At 41.2% G+C, this 20,988-nt stretch overlaps 1 protein-coding gene across 1 annotated transcript in view; it reads right to left on the bottom strand.

Annotated features, from left to right (window-relative positions):
- Window positions 1-465: 465 nt before the first annotated feature.
- The window catches only part of LOC309557341 (NXPE family member 4-like), a 37,193-nt gene continuing 16,670 nt past the window's right edge, over window positions 466-20,988 (bottom strand). Inside the window, exons 3-5 of the mRNA XM_082260017.1 lie at window positions 5,705-5,766; window positions 3,353-3,571; window positions 466-1,044 (exon numbers count right to left, since the gene is read on the bottom strand). Of these exons, the coding sequence (XP_082116143.1) occupies window positions 500-1,044; window positions 3,353-3,571; window positions 5,705-5,766 (826 nt within the window). The 3' untranslated portion in view covers window positions 466-499. The remainder of the gene's footprint in view (window positions 1,045-3,352; window positions 3,572-5,704; window positions 5,767-20,988) is intronic.

The following is a 20,988-nucleotide window of genomic DNA, read 5'->3' as shown; positions in this document are numbered from 1 at the left end:
GCAAGTTTGATGAGTCCTGACCTCAACCCAATAGAACACCTTTGGGATGAATTAAAGCGGAGAGTGCGAGCCAGGCCTTCCCATCCAACATTAGTGCCTAACTTCACAAATGCGCTTCTGGAAGAATAGTCAAACATTCCCATAGACACACTCCTAAACCTTGTGGACAGCCTTCCCAGAAGAGTTGAAGCTGTTATAGCTGCAAAGGGTGGGCCAACTCAATATTGAACCCTACGACTAAGACTGGGATGTCATTAAAGTTCATGTGGGTGTAAAAGCAGGTGTTCCAATACTTTTGGTAATATATTGTATTTATGCCCTTGCTGCTTATTTACCATAGGGACACCTACCTAGATGGGGGCTTTGGTGAAATATCAGGGGTCTAAATGGGGATGGGGGGCCTGCACCACATGGGGTAATTAGGGTATGCCCAGGCACAATTGGCACACCCTATATTTGTGACTTTTAGAACTTGTTTCTTCATAACAATCTTTTAAAATTAACAAGCAAAACTAAATGTCAGGCTCAAAATACTTCCAAATGTTACCCCGGGAGGATGAACTGTCGCTGTGGCAGATGCCACTGTCATATCCCAGGCATCCACAAAGCCCACATTAAGGTCCTGGAAAACTTCTCTCAGCACAAGATACTGGGTATAACCATTGAAGTCTCCCTGTACTTCAACAGGGGCATGTATTTCCCTGGTGTTTTCTGATTTAATGATAACCTTGGTATCCGGACTACGAAGGAAAAGGCGTTCTACTGCTCGGCGGATGTTGAGTGCCCGTTTGATGAAAAGTTTCAGAGGAAACTGTCTGAAGTGCTGTCCCATGGTTATAACAAAAATGGTGTTCTTCCCTCCAGCACGCTGATCGATCTGCCGACTGGTGTACATATCCTCCTTAAAGTAGTAGAAAGAGTCATGCTCCAGGGGGAAGCCATGTCTTTTATAGGAGACGTATAGGTCCTTGCTCATATTTAGGGCTTCCAGGGACTTTGACCAACCAGACCATCCCCCTTCATGGTAACGAAAGTATTGCACAACTGTCAGAGGCAAGAACAAGTATTAAAATAAGAGCAGTACAGTTTTAGAGTTGTTTTCTCTCTTTAATTGGATGCTGGACTAAAATAGACTTTATTTGCTGCCTGCAGTAGAACTGTATACAACACCACCTACAGGTGTAACCTGGCATCACGCCTTGACCATTCAGGAAAAAGTGCATAAAAGGGGACCAATCCAACAACAGATGCAAACAGTGGCAAGCCTGTAATGCCTGCAGGGATGTTTGTTAATGTTCACAAACTATTTTGTGGACCTGGTAAAACCCCCCCCCCCCCCCCCCCGATTACAGGCAAACATTGAACATAAGGCTTTGGCATCTATCTGACTCTGAAATAACTCCTGCCCACATTGTCCAAAATTAGCCCTCTCCCTACTACAGTATATGACAGTTCAGTGTGGGAGCTGCTACTGGCCACCGAAGATCCCAAATTGTTTGGGGCTGGGATAAGGGTTTCCCCATGTTCAAAGATAACGAGCTGAGCAACTGTAGATTTACTCAAGTTTGATACTCTTTTTAATTTGATCACCAGGTTCACTATAAGCACAATATGTGGTCAGATGTTTGTGCATAAAGAACTATAACGAAATGAAATACCAAAAAAGAGGAACTGAGCACTTTAGCCAACTTTAAACTTGATTATTGCAGAATGAAAATGGGTGTAGCTTTCTCTATGCCTAAAAAGCGAACTTTTAGATTACCAATCTAAGCAGAAATCCATTTTACGATGCACTTTTCTATTTTTGTGCCCCATTTTCCAAATCCTCATTCTTGGAAAACCAATAATTGAAAGCACAATGTGTACTAGGGTTGCATCAATATCGTTTTTTTCTTCGTCGAGTAGCCGAGTACAAGTACCAATACTTTGGGTCAAGTACTCACCGATACAGAGTACCGATACTTTGCACCGTGATTCATGTCAAAACAAACAAAATTCGCGCAAATCGCACTGCAAGGAATCGCATGCTGTTTGAACAGGAATGCTGTCCGAATCGCATGTGATTTGTCCCACTACTCCTGTGTGTGTATACAAAGGGTAAAGCCTCATCTAGTGGGCAGTTAAAAAAGTTAGAACTCACATATCTGACCACATGCAAAATAATCTATATAGGTGTCCCAGTCCGCCGATGGTAGCAAATCAGGGCTGCCGAAGGTGCTCACAGGGCTTAAGTTCCAGGACCCCATGGGTATAGGGCAGAAGTGATGTCAGCCTGGGGGCAAATCACCTCTACATCTCCTCCAGCCCTGTGAGCACCTCCAGCGGCCATGATTTGCTATCATCGGTGGACCGGGACACCTATGAAGGTTATTTTGCATGTGGCCTGATATGTATTGTGAGTTCTAACATTTTTTAAACTGTCCACTAGATGGGGCTTTAATCCCTTTCTATGCACACACACACACACACACACACACGAGCAGTGGTGGAAATCACATGTGATTCAGACAGAAATCGCACCGCATTTCTGTTCAAAGCGCATTCTTTTCAGTGCGATTTGTGCCCATTCATTTTGTATTGATGAAAATCGCACCACAAAGTATCGGTTTCGGTATCAGGAGCATTAGGGCGAGTACCGATACTCATGGAAATACTTGGTATCGACACTGATAACGGTATAGGTACATCCCTAACGTGTACACTCTATGGCCAAAAGTATATGGACTACCCTCAAAATGACTAAATCCAGGTGTTTTTAGAAGATTACTGGCAGTGCTACAGCATACAGAGACATTTCAGACAATTGTGTACTTACAACCTTGCGACCACAGATTTGAAAAGCTAAAGACATGATTTGATTAGTTTCATACTTGAGTGGCCTGCACAGATCCTTGACCTCAACCCTTGAAATGCAGATTTTGTGGAATGCCCAAATATGTGGATTGGGGAGAGGGGGGTGGCAACTCCATATTATTGCCCATGGTTTTGAAATGGGATGTCCAACAAGCTCAAATAAATTGGTTAGGGGTCCTCAAACATAATCATGAAGTGCTCTTAAAAGTTAGCCAAATAAGCAGGATTATCATTTTAACATGGAATTTTATCAGCAGTATTAGGTTTTCCACATAAGTCAGGAGTCTGTATCTTAGCGAAACCTTATGAACTGAAATTTAGTTCCATCTCAGAAGACTGAACCTCCAGTCTGGTATTCAACCAAAGAAATTTTAATTCAGAAATCCAACATGTCAATAGGAACCATCCATGGAAAAGTTGTTGTTATAACATGACAACCCATGTTGAAACCATTGATGGTTATGTAAATACTAAAGTATTTTTCTCATATAAATCTTACTTTTGATGCCTTCTGTAAAGTACATTATGAACTGTCGCAATGTAGAATCTCCTATGAGGAAAAGGTTCTTCCCTTCCAGACATTTCAGAAAGTCTTCTCCAGTTTTGTAGACGGTCATATTGCAGTAGAGGGGATTCCAAACATTTTTGAAAAAATATCCACTTGGGAAAGGAGATCCCATTCCCGTCTGACATTTTGGCTTGGGTGTAAAAGTCGTGCCTGAAAAAAGATCACACAACATATAAGATCAATAAAGTTGAACAAATTACTTTCTGAAGTCTCTACAAACTTGTTTTTGAACAGCAGTCGCTGAACATATTTGTATACGGCCAACACATCATGGCCTAACAAACTGTGAGACCTAGTGACCACGAAGGGCACCATTGGAAATGTATATCTTTATCTACTACTAGATAATAATTTTCTTGTTCAATTTATTTTTTTATTGAAAATTAGAAGTTATAGAAAACACTGCAAACATCTCCTTCAAGACTTCATTATTTCAGAGGGCCAACCTGTCAACTAATGCCTTGTACACACGCAACGATTATTGGCCAACCGATCGGCCGTCTTTTGTCCAGTGTTGTTGTGTTGGTTGAAATGTGCTCTAGACTGCGCACAAATTTTCTCGGCCAACAAAAACCAACTTCAGAAGTGATGTCATGTGCTGGTTTACTTTCCGTGTGTTTTTTCTTCTCTGAGCATGCCCAGTCTTGCTCATCAAATTTTTGTCTGCCGAAATCTGTACTGACTGACGGAAAATCGGCCGTTATGTTGACGGCCAACAAAAATTTTATAGCCTGCACACCAGATTTTTTTCGGCCGAAAAGTCAGAGTCGGTTGTTGAAAGCATCATACTAACAAGCCGAAAATCGGCCGATCGGACGTTGGCCAAAAATTCACGGCCAACTATCGACGCGTGTGTACGAGGCATAAGTAATCAATACAATGTCTTAATTGTAGAACCAGATGTAGGAGGAACCTCAGCAGTTCAGAGTAGATAACTATGGTTGAGAGGGGATACCAAGTGGGGAAGTGTATGGAAGGAGGTGAGCGATTGAAAGCCTTGTTGAGTTGTCATAGGCCATGCACCTGCATACTAATTTTCTTGTCCAATATTTTTATTACAGTTTCAATAAAATTTACAGATGCCAACAGGTAAACCACATGGCAAATGAAAAATGTCTCCAGAATCATTCAGTGATACTAGGTGGTAACAACATTAAATTATCCAGCATTACATACAAGTTATCTCTAAAAACAATATAGGACAAAAAAAAAAAAAAAAAACACAAATACGAGACAACGAGGTCTTAATGAAAGGAAACCTCTGATGGATGGGAGCCATAATCAGTTTATAGCTTTCAACTGGAATAGGCCATCCTATACTCCAATGTATCAGTGGGCAGGGGCAGGGTAAAACTTCCAACTAGGTGGGCTGCAATGATTAGGCTATATTCTCTCTGTGTGTAAGCCCATTACCATATCTTAGTATGCAAAGTATCAGATTTGTCCACCTGAAAACCGTGTAACGGAGTAAAGAGAAAAGCAAAAGAAGCAGGGAAAGCAAATAGAGAGAAGAGGAAGACAATACAGAAAGCAAAAGAAAGTGCACCCATTGCAGTTGATGGAATGAGTAAGCTGAGCCATCTCAAGAAGAATTTGAAAGGAATTGTATCCAAGGATCCCAGATCTTTTCAAAAAAGGCCATTTTTTTAATTCAAAAGTGCTGAAAGGCATTCATGTATTATAATCCATGACAATTTGGCTTTCTAGAATTAAAATGGAATTATAGTAATTTTCCAGCCTCTGGCGATGGAAACCCTGGCTGCAACAAAAATAAAGACTATCAACCTCCATGTATGTCCTGGTTTTCCCTCCACCGGGGGTCCCAATAGCGCCTCTTGGGGGGAATTGGATAAGGCTCACCTGGGTGAGAGAGTAAATGAAGGAGTATGTGCGGGTCCAGAATCCCCTCACTTTCGGACAAGTCCACCATGTATGGAATACTGTGCCTTCCTGGCTACATCCCCGAAAGCATAGTAAGGAGGCTCCTGGGGCACTTGCTGCTATTATTGGATACTCATTTTTCAATGATGTAATCATGCAATTTTTGCTATAAAAAGTAGTCATTTTAGACTTCACTGCACCCTATAAACACTATTTGAATCAGTACATTTGGAATCACTAACCCAGAGTAAAGCTTTGGTTTGTAGAGAGCAAAAACATTTTTTCTTTAGTCAATAAATTGATTGATAATCTTAATTGATCCTTCATAACAGCTCTGTCACCGCAAAAATATCCTGGAGAGCATAATACATAAAGAACTAAAAAGGAAAATAAGTAGCTTACTGTTACATCCGGTTACTACTATAGGTGAAAATGTTTCAGGGATTTCAACCGCAATATTTGACCTTAGAAAACAAAAGAAAATTACAGTGGTGGATGTTAGTAGACAGATAAACAACACGATCAACAACAAAAAAAACAGGAGCTATTCCACATTTTAAGATGAGTTGTCGTTGGAGGGAATGCATAAAGAGTAAAAAAAAAATGGAAAGGAAACAGGAAAGGAGTAAGGATATAGAGAGAGAGAGAAACGGAAACAAAATATATTTTATATTTACCAGTACTTACTATTCATTTTAAATATAAATATTTATTACAGGGTATAAGTATGATACTGCTGTCAGAGCATTCTAGGTGTCATTTTATTCCAGGTGTCGTTTTATTTAATTTAAGAGTAATTTCTCTTACAAATTCTTTGTGTGCAAACTGGAGCCTAAGCTACTGAGCTCTGTACATGGGATTGTTTCAGCAGATCAGCTAAGAATAGACAGATACACATATGAAAAAGAGTCCAGAGCTCTACCTGCTGCATGACAGTAAACACAGAATGACAGGTACTTTTTATGGTGGCAACATGGACCTAAATAAATCCCTGATTCCAACTTTAATAGGCCACACTGGGTGGATCTGGAGGCGCAGGCTTGCCAGCCCATGCCTTTGGATCTTCTGATGTGGCGTGTCCTACCCTGTCCCACTCCTTGAGACTGTGGGATGTAGCATGTAAAATTTACCCTCTTAGGTCCCTCCACACACCGGTAGCCCCCTCTTCAATAATCCCCACTTTCCACCAGGGCTTCAAGTTTCTCAATTTCGGTGGTGGATTGACAAAGGCCTTTATAGAATAGGTCATTTTCTAGATCATAAAGGGGTATGACCTCTCACCTACTTTAGGGAAACACTGAAGATGCCCCCTGGGCAATCCTATCGCCTCCTCCAAATTACCCATTTCCTTCGGACACTTAAGGCTGACCAAACTGACATTACGACTAGAACTCTGTATGAAAATAGATGTATGGGGAGGTCTGGGCTACGGGGGGAATCACGGAATTATATGGGCTATTTACTAATCCAGCTACCAAGCCTTCATATCAGCTGGCATGGGAGACTGATTTGGGGGAATCTATTGACGAAGAGGAGTGGGACAGGTGGTCAACTATGGTGCACATGGGTATACTTAACACCACTTTGGTGGAGGCAAACTAAGGTGCTGTCCCGGTGGTACTTGGTGCAGACGAGACTAGCTAAATTGTTTCCAGGCACTTCCCTCCAGTGTTTTAGACAATGTGGGCAGAACGGGGATATGTATCACGTGTGGTGGAGCTATCCGAAGGTCCGGCGCTATTGGATCAGGGTGATTAACCTGATACACTCGTCGACGGGTAAGAGAATCGGTTGGGACGCCAAGACAGTGCTATTTTCAGACTTGCCAGTTGAGATGCCGAAACATACACACTCCCTTATATTTTTTATTCTCCTGGCGGCAAAAATCACTATAGTGCGTGCTTGGAAGACGCCTGGACTTAATATCTTGCAGGTAAAACACAAAATGTCGTGGATTATGCTAAATGAAACGTTGGCTAGCATTCGTTTGGATAGGCAACATAAATTCGAACGGGTGTGGGATCCCTGGATCACGTACTTACAGCTGCGGGGGGGGGGGGTTAGACGCCGGGGGGACGATTTGTTTGTTTGTCTTTTTTCTCCTTCTTTTGCTTCTTTTCCTTTATTTCTTTACCCATTACTGCTTAGGTCGTTATTATTTTCCTTCTTACCCTTCTACTCTTTGCTTTTTCTCTCTTTTGGGGGTCTGGATGTGGGAGAGGTGATATATGCTCTGGGCTGTGGAGCTTTAGCTTTGGAACCCGGACTATGGGTCTGTGCCTTACTGGTCACTTGAGGGTGGCCATCAGTTTATTACCTCGTTACTATGTCTTATCTATCTATTGGTAATGTTTTCATACTGGTTGGGGCATGAGGTGGGGTGGGGCATGAGGGATAGGTGGGGCATGAGGGATGATCGGGGTCGGGGGGGGGCTGTGCCCTGCCACGGACACAGTTTGAACCCATTTGGGGTGTCTGGGGTTGGGGGCGGGGCCTCTGCTCGCCCTTTCGTTATCCGGTTTAGTTGGTCTTATGGTCCCTGAATATGCCTCCTTTGCAGCAGTACAGTTACAGAACCTCATGTATTACAATGCCATGTATTTCACTGTTGCATTATCTGGTACCGATGAGACAATGTTTTATATGCTTGCACACACTGTTGTGTTGTGTGGCGCTTTTCTGTATGCTACCCCTTTCTTTTGTTTCACTGTTTTGCAAAAACTCAATAAAAAATAGTGAATACTAAATAAACCCCTGAATTTTTCTTCTGGCTTCCGTTAATGCAGAAAGTCACACTCTAGCTCCCCCTCCCTTCCTAGAAGAATGATGAAGTTGCTTTGGATAACTGCTGACCACCAGGTCAGTCTTGCTGCATCTCTACTGCCCTGTTTGAAAAACACAACTTTCATTATAGTCAAAGGAAACGCACCAAAAACACACTGGGTGTTTCTTAGGTGCATTTTTGAGTCACGTGTTACTTTTTTCCTAAGTGACTTGGGATGAAAATACATGCAAAATGCATGTAAAATGCATTATGCATTGTCTACTCTAAATTGTATTGCAATGCGTAAAACAATTGCAAAAAGCATGATATGCATTTTAAAAAAATGCATATCATCTTTTATAATGCACCGGTGTGCACAAGCTATTATGACAGGACACAAGAAGGAGCTCAGGAGGAAGAGCAGCTGCTGGCCCTAAGGTCTGTGCTGGGAGTGGGGATATGACAGAAGAGCACTTGCCCTAAGGGTGGAATGGGAGTATGGGGAGAATAGGAGGATATGTGCTAGAGGGAGGGGTTGGGGGGATATCTATACTGGGAGGGATTCATATAATTTGTGCTGGGATTGGGGAATTAGGAGGAAAGAGCATTTGTATTGGGGTGGGGGGGGGGGTGAAATTATAGGATTTGTGCTAGAAGGATGGGTTTGGGGAGGTGATTAATGCTGAGAGAGGAAATGGGGGGGAAGGAGGATTTGTTCTAGAATGAGAGTTTTTTTTGGAGGGAGGGGGATTTGTTCTGTATTGATGATTTTTTTTTGGGGGGGGGAATTTGTACTATTTGTGGGTAATTTGTGCCAGAACGGTGGGAGGGGGGGATTTGTACTGAGCAGACTTGGAGAGGAAGGGGATTCATACCAGAAGGGGGATTGGGGGGTTAAAGAGTTTATACAGGGAGGGGAAGAGGATTTATGATGGGGGACATTTGTGATAGAAAGGGAAGGGAATTTGTGCTATGAGGGGGATTTTGAGGGGTGGAAGAGCATTTGTGCTGGAAGGGTGGATTGGGAGGAGGAAGATTTGTGCTGGAGGAAATTTGGAGGGGAAGAGAATTTGTACTAGAAGAGTTTTGTTGGGGGGGGGGGGGGGGCTTGTGCTGGAAGGGGAAGAGGAATAATGATGAGAGGAGGGATTGGGATGAGGAAGATCCATGCTATAAGTGGGGAAAGGATATGTGCTGAGAGGGAGATTGGGGAAGAGAATTTGTGCTTGGAGAAGTGTGCAGATTGATGTTGGATTTTTTTTTTTTTTTTTAAAGGCTGGGAGTGCATATTTATGCTAAAAGGGTAAAGTGTGGGAGAATATTGATTGCAGGGAGAATTTTCCACCCTCATGACCCTAACACTGTGCATTACACAACTCTGACTCCTGCACGCTTTTCATTTTGTACTCCTGACCCGTACTGTGCATTAGATATTACTGATTTCAGCACTAATATGTATTCTTTATGATACCCATGACAAATTTTTACGTATCTGGCAGCCTTGGCTTGATCACTTCCCACCCTCTTAATTGACTGTCTGTTTTCTGGAGCTTTGATTATACATGCCATTTCTCCTGCCACCTTTGGCACAGGCCTCTGCTGCCTCTCCCTTTCCTTTGTGCACTGTGCTGTATAAAATGCTTTAAAGAAGCAGGATCCAATTTTTTTTAGGTTAACAAACGCTTTAAAAGTTCCCTTCACTCAAACTAAGTGCCCAACCTCTGAAAAACAACCCCACATTATAATCCCCCTCCATCAAATGAGTTGGACCAGTGCACAAAGCAAGGTCCATAAAGACGTGGATAAGCGATTTTGGGGTGGAGGAACTTGTCCTGACCTCAACCCAATAGAACACCTTTGGGATGAATTAGAGTGGAGACTGCGAGCCAGGCCTTCTTGTCCACATCAGTGCCTGATCTCAAAAATACTCTTCTTGAAGAATGGTCAAACATTGCCATAGACACACTCCTAAACCTTGTGGACAGCCTTCCCAGAAGAGTTGAAGGTGTTATAGCTGCAAATGGTGGGCCAACTCAATATTGAACCCTGAGGACTAAGACTGGGACTGGGATACCATTAAAGTTCATATGCATGTAAAGGCAGGCGTCCCAATACTTTTGGCAATATAGTGTATATTACCAACTAGATTGTGCTTTACTGTAGCTTTATGAATGTATAATAAATCCACGCCACGGATATGGGATCTTTTTAGTTTGGATCAGCAGCAGGTACTAAATCACAATATATGTGAAAATAAATGTCAATGTCTGCAAAAAGAGCAAACCTTTTTTTTTTTTTTTTGACAGTGTAAAAATTGATAATGGAACCTTCAAATTTTAATAAAGTGACAATGCGAGTAATGTGTGCAAAAGATATACTGTATATATATTGTAGCATATCTACTTCAAAAACAAATGCTGAATGGACCTTCAATCATAAATAAAGTGTAAAATACAAAGTTCAAATAATGTCCAAAATTTTATAAGTGCAATTACCACAAGGTGCAAGTGCTCAAGTAAAAAAAAATAAAAAGGGCCTTTTCTTACCACCAAAAAAAAAAAAAAAAAAAACAGATACTGCGAAGGGACTCAATACAAGTGCAGATAAAAATGGCTGCAATCTCCTCTACTTGCACTTCATGAACTTTGGACATTTTTCAAACTTTGTATTTTACACTTTATTTATGATTGAGGCTCGGTTCACACTTCTGCGATGCGGGAAGGCTGCGAATATGCAGTGTGATTCCGTCCAGTGTTGCATTCATTTTTCACCAAGATCTTGTATTGATGATGGGAGAGTCGGACCACTGCGCAAATCCTTCTCCAGCACATCCCAAAGATTCTCAATGGGGTTATGTTCTGGACTCTGTGGTGGTCAATCCATGTGTGACAATGAAGTCTCATGCTCCCTGAACCACTCTTTCACAATTTGAGCCCAATGAATCCTGGTATTGTCATCTTGGAATATTCCCGTGCCACCAGGGAATAAAAAATCCATTGATGGAATAACCTGATCATCCAGTATATTCAGGTAGTCAGCTGACCTCATTCTTTGGGCACATGCAGTAATTATCCAATAGGAAAGTTACTGCATGCTTAGTTTAGTTAGTTGCTTAGTTCATTTCATATGGCAACTTTTTTTTTGGCCAGGCAAAATATATATCTTGGGGTATTTTTTTGCACACATATTAAACTTATTACTCATTTTATTTTATTGATTTTGGGCTGTATTGTCACTTTATTTAAATGTAAAAGTTCCATAATAATTTTTTACACTTTTTTAAAAAACGATTTAAACTTTTTGCACATATTGAGCTTTTTTCAGCGCGGTATTTATTAAATTGACATTTACTGTACTTTTGCTTGCCAATATGTACATGGTGACATCATCCTAACTGTTCCTATTGGTTACAACACCTTAGGATTAATGTGAATCTGTTGAATTTCAACACTTGATGGGTTATTTATTTAAAGTTTACTGCTTCAAAAGTCCTTGCCAGCTTCACCGACGAGTAGTGGATGTTACGATTTGGCACTTTGTACAATGGTCATCTACATCAGCTATATTTTGTACAAAAAATTCAACATATTTTGGTTGCTCATATTCTGCTTTTTCAAATAACGACTAAGTGAAAGAAAAAGTTATTTCTTTATTACCATATATAACCAAATTTTCATTAAGAATAAAAATGCATCACTATTGTGAATACTTTTACAGCAAAATAAATAAATAGGTACAGTTTAAGTTACTTAATATTTTTTAATTTGTTGCAAAATTTACTTTTTTTTTAAAATGGAATGAGGCTTCAGCCTTATAGTCATATTGTAATCAATTTTATAGTGAGGCATTTGTATTGCTAAGGTAAATTTGCTTATGGTAATAAAGAAATGTAACAATAGGATGCTATTTGCGTGGAGAAGCATGCATTCTGTTCAAAAGCCTGCTCCAGAAAAATATCTAAAAGTACAAACAATTTTTTAAAGTAATTTCTAGGTATATTGTAATAATGGGAACAAATAACAAAATGTATAATGGGGTTTCTTAAATTTGACTGGAAAAATGGTAAAAAACTTTCAGTTAGACCAGGGATCTCCAAACTTTCTAAACAAAAGACCAGTTTACTGTCCTTCAGACTTTAGGGGGGCCGGAATGTGGCCATTGGAAGTAGAAAATGTCCTGGTATCAGTAGGAGTAAGCAATGCTCCTTTTTTTATGTCAGTGAGAGGAATTGTGCTCTATCATTGGTGTTACTGGGTGGGAAAAATCAAGCCCCATCGATGGATGTCAGTGGGAGGAACTGTGCCCCATAATTAGTGTCATTAGGAGGAACTATGCCCCATCATTGGTGTCATTGGGAGGAACAATGCCCCATTGTTGGTGTCATTGGGAGGAACTGTGCCCCATAATTGGTGTCATTAGGAGGAACTATGCCCCATCATTGGTGTCATTGGGAGGAACAATGCCCCATCGTTGGTGTCATTGGGAGGAACAATGCCCCATCGTTGGTGTCATTGGGAGGAACAATGCCCCATCGTTGGTGTCATTGGGACTATTTGTGCCCCTTCATTGGTGTCAGTGTGGGGAGAATTATGCCCTAGTGTTAGTATCAGAGGATGAAATATTGTCCCAGGGCTGGATAAAAGCAAGCAAAGGGCTACAGTTTGGAGACCACTGAGTTGGACCATCACAGGTACATTGCAATAAAAATAGCAAATAAACTGTCTACTCTTTTTGTTTCCTTTTGCTTCCTCTCTCATCTATTGTTCCTAAAGTGTTCTTTTGTAAATACTCAACAAATACAGTCTTGCTAATTAATGCAACCACAAGACAAACGTCTGTTCTGGAAAGTGATATACACAGATGGATGGTACCTGCCCAAAGGGAGATCTCATTGTCTTCCTGTTCCTCACCTTTTGTGTGCCTAATTACATTACAGGTTAAAAATTAATAAATCAGATTATGAAAATGGAAATATTCAAGCGCATTAGAATGCAACTTCAACTTCTTGGAGACATACAGTATATTTCTCATTCTCAGTAATGGTCATCATTGGGAAATGTCAACTGTTTTTAAAGACTTCACTTATGTGCACCCAGATGACCTTCTTTGTGATCACAGACCACACAGTTATTGATTTTTTTTTACATAGTTACATAGTTAGGGTAACAAAAAGACACATCTATTCCAACCAACAGAAAAAGAGGAATAAATAAATAGAAAACTTACATATACAGAATCCTAAACCCACAGCTGATTTAGAGGAAGGCAAAAAAAACAAACCTTAAACCACGGTTCAATTTGCTTCATCAGGGGAAATAATTCCTTCCTGATCCGCTAAGCTAATCAGATTTTCCCTGGATCAACAATCTTTTATTACCTTTAGATGTTGTTCTCTTTATATGATAATATATTAACTAGTGATCGACCAATATCGGTTTTTCATTGCCGATACCGATATTTTGGCCAATGCATATCGGTATCGGCCGATATTGGCCGATATTTTCATACATTTAATTTTTTTTTTTTTAATCACTTGACAGGTACTCTTGTAGAGGGATCTGGGCGCCTTAAAGACCCCAAACCCCTGCTCTGCACCTAAAAGCATTCAAAACGCCAAGTTTGGCTGTTTTGAATGCTGTCATTTTTTTTTAATCTGGCGCCGAGTACCCAGAAGTGATGTCATGACATCACTTCCGGGTTTTTACATGGAGACCCGATCAGAGCCGAATGCGGCTTTGATCGGGTCATCGGCGGCCATGCAGGCTGGTTGCGAGCCGCTGAAGGACCCTCCCGCTCCTTGTAATGACAGCCGAGTGGCTTCTCAGCCGCATTTGTTGTCATTACACGACAGCTGACCGTCGACTATGGACGCCGGTACCGGGGTGATACGTCTAGTTGCAGGAATCACTCCGGTACAAGCACTTTCCGAAATATAGGCAATATAGGTCACCTTGGTGGCCGATTCCGATATATCGGGGAAAGTGCAGATCGGCCCTTTATATATCGGCTTTGCCGATAATCGGTCGATCACTTTAACTTTACCAGGACCAAATGGACCCAATTTCATTCCGCAGGTCTTAAGAGCTTTAACAGGAAGCATTTATGGTAAAACTACTGAAGCTGACATTGCTAACTTTCGGCAAATGTATTCTTTATTTTTTTTTAATAAAAATTGATTAGGATCTTTACATAAGCCCCTTTCACATGGTCATTCTGAACAGATGTGCCTGTCAGTTTTTCAGGCAGATCTGATGGAAGCTAATTTTAGTCTATGGGCAGACAGATATAAAGGGACGTGCGTCTGTTTACATCTGATTACCACCGAGTCTGGAAGAAAAAAAAAAAACAGGTTTGCAATGTTTTTCATATTTTTTTGGACCTAAACATGACGGGTCTGAGAATACAGATATTGAAAACAGATGCATGTCAGTTTACATCCATCTGTTAAGCTCCATATTTTTCATCCATAACAAGATAAAGCCAAAACCTAATGGACACAGATGTTATGTTCCAATTTTGATGAAGACAAGGGTCCCATTCCCACATCCCTGCCCCTGTGGTGATAGCTGAAGGGGACTTATTAGACTCTGGAAATCCCTTTAAGATAGGAAAGATTTAAAGATGTCTCACAATGTAAATCCAATGGTAATCACATCCAGCGTCCAACTTTGGCAATCATGATGAACAATGACCCGACTACACAAACGGGTCACACGCCAACACGATCCTGTCCCCTAGGGCCTGTGCCACAAATGACAGCTCTCTGTTCATCTGCAGTCATAATCTTACCACAAATGTCAGCTACAAACAGAAGTAGGCTGGGGAACAGAACTGTCATTTTGCGTCAATTGATTTATTTTTTTAATGTCACTTTTACTGGAGTACATTCTACAAGTTTTCTACGTTATGTGCTGGTCCAAGGCATCCCTCAAGCATTGTATTTAAAGAAATTTGGCATTTATAATGTTTTAATGTTGTACTTTAAGCCTTATTTAACCACTTAAGCACCGCCCGCTGCAGTTTTACTGCGGCAGGCATCCCCTCCTGCGCGAACAGACGTAACTCTACCACGGTCGCGCGCTTGCTGATAGGGGGCGAGAGCGTGCCACCGGCAGCGTGCCACCGGCAGCGTGCTCCCGCCCCCACTCAGCAGTGGGGACTCTGATGCATGGGGCTGGCAGCTTTGATTGCTGCTGGGCACCCGCGATTGCTCCCCGCTGAGAGAGAAGGACAGTCAGCTGTTATAAACGCAGCTGACTGTTCTTCTCTCTGGAATGATCACAGAGCGCCTGCGATCCTTCTATATAGGATCAAAGGTCTCTGTTATCATTTCAAAAGTCCATCCCCGCCACAGTTAGCAACACGCCCCTAGGCTTACATTTAACCCCTTGATCACCCACTGTGTTAACCCCTTCCCTGCCAGTGTCATTATTACAGTAACAGTGCATTACTGTAGTAATGTCACTGGTCCCCCCAAAAGTGTAAAAAATGTCAGTAAGGGGTCCACCCTGTCCGTCGTAATGTCACAGTCCTGCTAAAAATCGCAGATCGCTGCCATTACTAGTAAAGAAAAAAAAAAAAAAAAACAATAAAAATGACATAAATCTTTCCCCTAGTTTGTAGAAGCAATAACTTTTGCGCAAACCAATCAAAATACGCTTAATGCAATTTTTATTTTACCAAAAATATGTAACAGAAAACAAATTGGCCTAAAATGATGAAAAAATTAGATTTTTTACATTGGGGGGGGGGGTATATATAGCAGAATGTGAAAAAAATATATATATATTTTTTTTTTTTCAGAATTGTCACTCTTTTTTTGTTTATAGCACAAAAAAATAAAAATCACAGAGGTGATCAAATACCATCAAAAGAAAGCTCTATTTGTGGGAAAAAAAGGACACAAATTTTATTTAGGTACAGTGTCGCACGACCGGGCAACTTTTCGTTAAAGTAACGCAGTGCTGAATCGCAAAAAATGGCCTGGTCATTGTTGGAGATACAACAGCTTTTAGCTTATCCGATAAACTGCAGTTCACAAATAGGACAGTAGATGTCGCTAATGCTAAGTGATATGCTATGCATTTTCTATGATGTGTTGTCATTTCCTGTACACTGCACTGTACTTGTTGGTTTTCTTTTCCTGTCTGTGTCCTTCTCAACATGAGAAGGTGATATCTTTGATATCTGTGTTATGTTCCAATAAAGAAGCCAGTTCCTGTTTACTCCACAATGTCTGATCTGAATGGACTCCGCTGCACCCAGTGATTGCACTCTGCAACAGGTTATGGGCCCAGGATCTGGATAAAGATCGACATAAGGAAGCTTTCCAGTGACATCTCCTATAGACAAGTAAGACTGTTTATATATAAAGGAGGGAAACATGTCTGGAAACTCAGAACTTAAACTCTCAGTGGCCAAGCTGAACAATGACAATTATCAGCTATGGAAGTTTAAAGTGGAAATGCTATTATCTAGAGATGGCTTGTGGGAGGTTACCTTTGGGTCACTACAGAGATACCTGTTGCTGTCATTCCGCACTGGATTCCCGGCTAGGTGTGGATCCATCCCTCCCTATACGCTCCTCGTGACCACTGTGTGGATACGGTCACTGGAGAGTAGAGGAAACTGACGGTGGGGACACCAACATTCTAACAGGCTGCGAAGGGATCCATATCCCCTTGAGTCTGCATGTTGGACAGACTTGGGTAACGTTCATAGATACCATGATGCAACACAGTCGGACTGTATGAATGTGCGGTATCCCAATACTATACAAACGGTTATCTCCTCAGTACCTTTTCTATAAAGATACAACTACAAGGACGTTTTTCGTTCCATATTCCCCTTGTGGATACACAAGTGGTGAGAGCACGGTTGTGTGTATGTATTTTCCCTGAAGAAGAAATTGTGAAAAAATCCCGAAACATGTTGGAGGACACACCTACCTGCCTCATGAACTCCTAATGTGCTATCCCTACTAGGATATGTATATGGAATGTCATTTAATTTCAATTTTATCTTTTGTATGTTACCTGTTGGATTTTAATACAATTAATAAATGTTAAATTTTACATACTCCTTCTATACATTTTTTCTACTATACTGATTATCTCCAGCCCATCCATTTCAATTCCCCAGGGACATGTATGGTTATTTCCTTGTGGGAGATTACCACTACAGAGAGGCCACAGGACAATAATCAGGACTGGGACAAGAAAAACAGACAGGCACGGGCCACCATAAGCTTACTAGTGGAGGATGATCAGCTCATTCATATACGCCATGAGGACACAGCGAAAGGCATGTGGGATGTGCAAAAAAGACTGCATGAAAGATCCAGTTTAAACAGCAAGCTGTTTCTACTGCGGAAACTTTACAAAATGAGACTTAGCAGAGAACAGGACATGCAGGAGCACATAAACACAATGCTGGAAGTGATTGCGCAACTCAGATCAATCGGGGAGAATATAACAGACAGCCATGCAGCAGCCATGTTGTTATGCAGTTTGCCCGATACATATACTGCACTGATCAATGCAATGGAGACAAATCTGACGCTAGCATTTGTAAAAACCAGGCTCATAGATGAGTATCAGAGAAGAAAGGAATTAGTGCATGATTCCACAGAAACCGACACCAGAACCGCTCTTAAAGCTACAGACGCAAGGTTACACAGGAAAGAGACCAGAGTGTGTTTCAGATGTCACAAACAGGGACACATAAAGAAAGACTGTACTATATGGAAAGCAGAGCAAATAAAACGGCGTCCCTCTTATGCTAAACAAAAGGTCAAAGCCACAATCAATGATCCATGGGAAGGAAACTGGAATGCCACATTTAAAGTGACAGGCAACAATAAATGTCAAGGCTGGTGCATCGATTCGGGGGCAACCAGTCACATGACAAGTGATAGAAGTTTTTTCACGGAACTTGATCTGAACAACAAAGAAACTATTTATCTTGCAGATGGAAGCAAAATACATGCAGAAGGATATGGGCATGGAACCCTTGTATGCCCCGATGATGCGGGACACAACCTAGCCATACCAGTGAAAGATGTACTTTAGGTTCCTAATCTAGAAGGAGGACTCTTATCTGTGAAGCGTCTGACAGCCAGAGGACTCACTGTAAAATTCCAAGGTGACAAGTGTTCAATCCTAAATGGCAACCAGACAGTAGCAAGTGCCAAGCTGGATGATCATCTATATCACCTCGACACAGTGAAGGAAAAGGTGAGACTATGTACACACAAGCACAATGACTGTATACATATATGGCACAGACGTCTAGGTCACAGACACCCAGAAGGCATACAGGAACTGCAGAGGAGGAATCTGACAAGGGATCTAACAATATCCCCTTGTCCAGTTACTGTTAAGTGTGAATGTTGCATTAAATCCAAAGCTACAAGAGCAACACTTCCCAAAGTCAGTCAGAAGAGAGCTTCAAGACCACTTGACTTAGTTCACAGTGACGTGTGTGGTCCCCTAAACCCACCCACACCTGGAGGCAAAAGGTACATAGTGACTTTCATAGACCACTATTCAAGATACACAGTCACCTACCTAATGCAACACAAGAGTGAAGTTTTTGACAAATTACAAGACTATATAATAAAGACCAGTAACAAGTTTCAGAGGAAGCCTCTCATACTTCTGAGTGACAATGGAGGTGAATTCACAGGATATAAGATATAAGAGTACTTAAAACAGAATGGAATAGAACATCAAAAGATAGTCCCATATACACCAGAACAAAATGGAGTAGCTGAAAGAAAGAACAGAACTCTGACTGAAATGATCAGATGTATGCTGACAGACTCTGGACTACCACAAAAATACTGGGGTGAAGCAGCAATGACAGCTACATATTTGCAGAACAGACTTCTTTCCAGAACAATAGAGAAAACTCCATATGAACTTTGGCACAATGAGAAGCCAAATGTAAAACACCTAAGAGTTTTTGGATGCAAAGCATTCATCTACATAACTGAAAAAAAAGCACCAAACTCCAAAACAGAGCATTTGAAGGTATCTTCGTTGGATACAGTGACAATGTCAAAGGTTACAGAATCCTTAATCCCAAAACAGACAAGGTTACTGTTAGCAACAGCATAACTTTTGTTGAAGATTTCAGAGACAATGTAATGACAACAGTAGAAGCAAGAATAGAAGATAAAACTGACATTGACCAGCCTATCTCTGTAACTTCTGAACAAACAGTTGAAGTGAGTGCAGACTCTACCAGTACTGATGAGCAGACACAAGAGGGCTCAGACACAAAACTGAGACGTTCAACAAGAGAAAACAAAGGTAAACCACCTGTACGTCTCTCATACAAAGCAAGTACTGCCAGTATCAACTAACCTGCAACCTGGGAAGAAATATCTCAGCTTTCAGAACAAGAAGCAAGTAAATGGATAAAGGCTGCTGATGAAGAGATAAAATCAATGCATGACACTAAAACATGGACACTTACAGAGCTACCACCCGGAAGGAAAGCCATAGGCTGTAAATGGACTTTTAAAGTAAAATACAATGCAGATGGCACAATTGAGCGATACAAAGCAAGACTAGTAGCCAAGGGCTATTCTCAAAAATACGGAGAGGACTATGACGAGACATTTGCACCAGTAGTCAAGCACACTACAATACGGACTTTACTGACAGTAGCCGTCACAAGGAAAATGCAAGTGAAACATTTCGATGTGAAAACCGCATTTCTACATGGCGAGCTAACAGAAAAGATTTACATGGAACAGCCGCCAGGGTTCAAAGATGAACAAAGGCCAGACCTAGTATGCAAACTTCGCAGGAGTATATACGGTGTAAAGCAAGCAGCCAGAGCGTGGAATATAAAAATAAATGAAGTGCTTACACATCAAAACTTTCTGAGGAGTAAGGCAGACCCCTGCTTATACACAAAGAAATTGGCAGACAGATGGGTCTATATGCTTATTTATGTGGATGATATCCTGATTTGCTTTGAGCAAGAAGGGGATGAAGCAGAAATCTTAGAAAAACGAAATCAGAACTTCAACACCAAAGATCTTGGCAACATAAAGAATTACCTCGGCATCCAGATCGAGAGAGAGGAAGATGGCAGCTTTCTTCTGAACCAAAGACACAAAATACAAGAAATAATTGAAACATTTGGAATGGAAGATGCCAAACCAGTAAAGTCTCCTATGGAAACCAACTACCTAAAGGAGAGGAATTGCCAAGATAACCCATTACCTACTAATACTCAATACAGGAAGGCAATAGGGAAATTGCTGTATCTTACCACTGCTACAAGGCCGGACATTGCAGCAACTGTTGGAATCCTATGCAGAAAGGTTTCAATGCCAAGTCAAAAGGACTGGAATGCTGTAAAGTGAATCATTCGCTATCTTAAAGGGACTTCGCACTACAAGCTAAAGTTACTAGCAAGTGATGAAAGCACCTTAACAGGATATGTGGATGCTAACTGGGCAGGAGACACCAGCGACAGGAAATCTACCAGTGGCTACTTATTTTTTCTGTCAGGAGGTGCCATCAGTTGGACTAGTAAAAAGCAACTCTCTGTTTCATTGTCGTCTACTGAAGCAGAATACGTTGCTGCAGCGCAGGCAAGTCAAGAAGTTATATGGCTGAGACAGCTATTAACAGACTTGGGTCAACCACAGTTGGGACCAACAGAAATCTATGAGGACAATCAAGGATGCCTCGCACTTGCGCACATGGAAGGAGTTAATTCAAGAACCAAGCACATTGATGTGAAGTTCCACTTTCTTAGGGATCTTCAAGAGCAAGGTCTTCTTGAGTTACTTTATTGCCCAACCGAGGATATGACAGCAGATATCCTTACAAAGCCTCTGACCGCTGAAAGACACTCAAGGCTTACAAAGAAGATGGGTTTAATAGACTAAGCCTTAGCT

Source organism: Pelophylax lessonae, assembly GCF_965119305.1.
Source record: "Pelophylax lessonae genome assembly, chromosome: 6".
Taxonomy (NCBI): Eukaryota; Metazoa; Chordata; class Amphibia; order Anura; family Ranidae; genus Pelophylax; species Pelophylax lessonae.
Note: the sequence above shows the minus strand (reverse complement) of the source record. Positions and strands in the feature narration are given on the sequence as shown.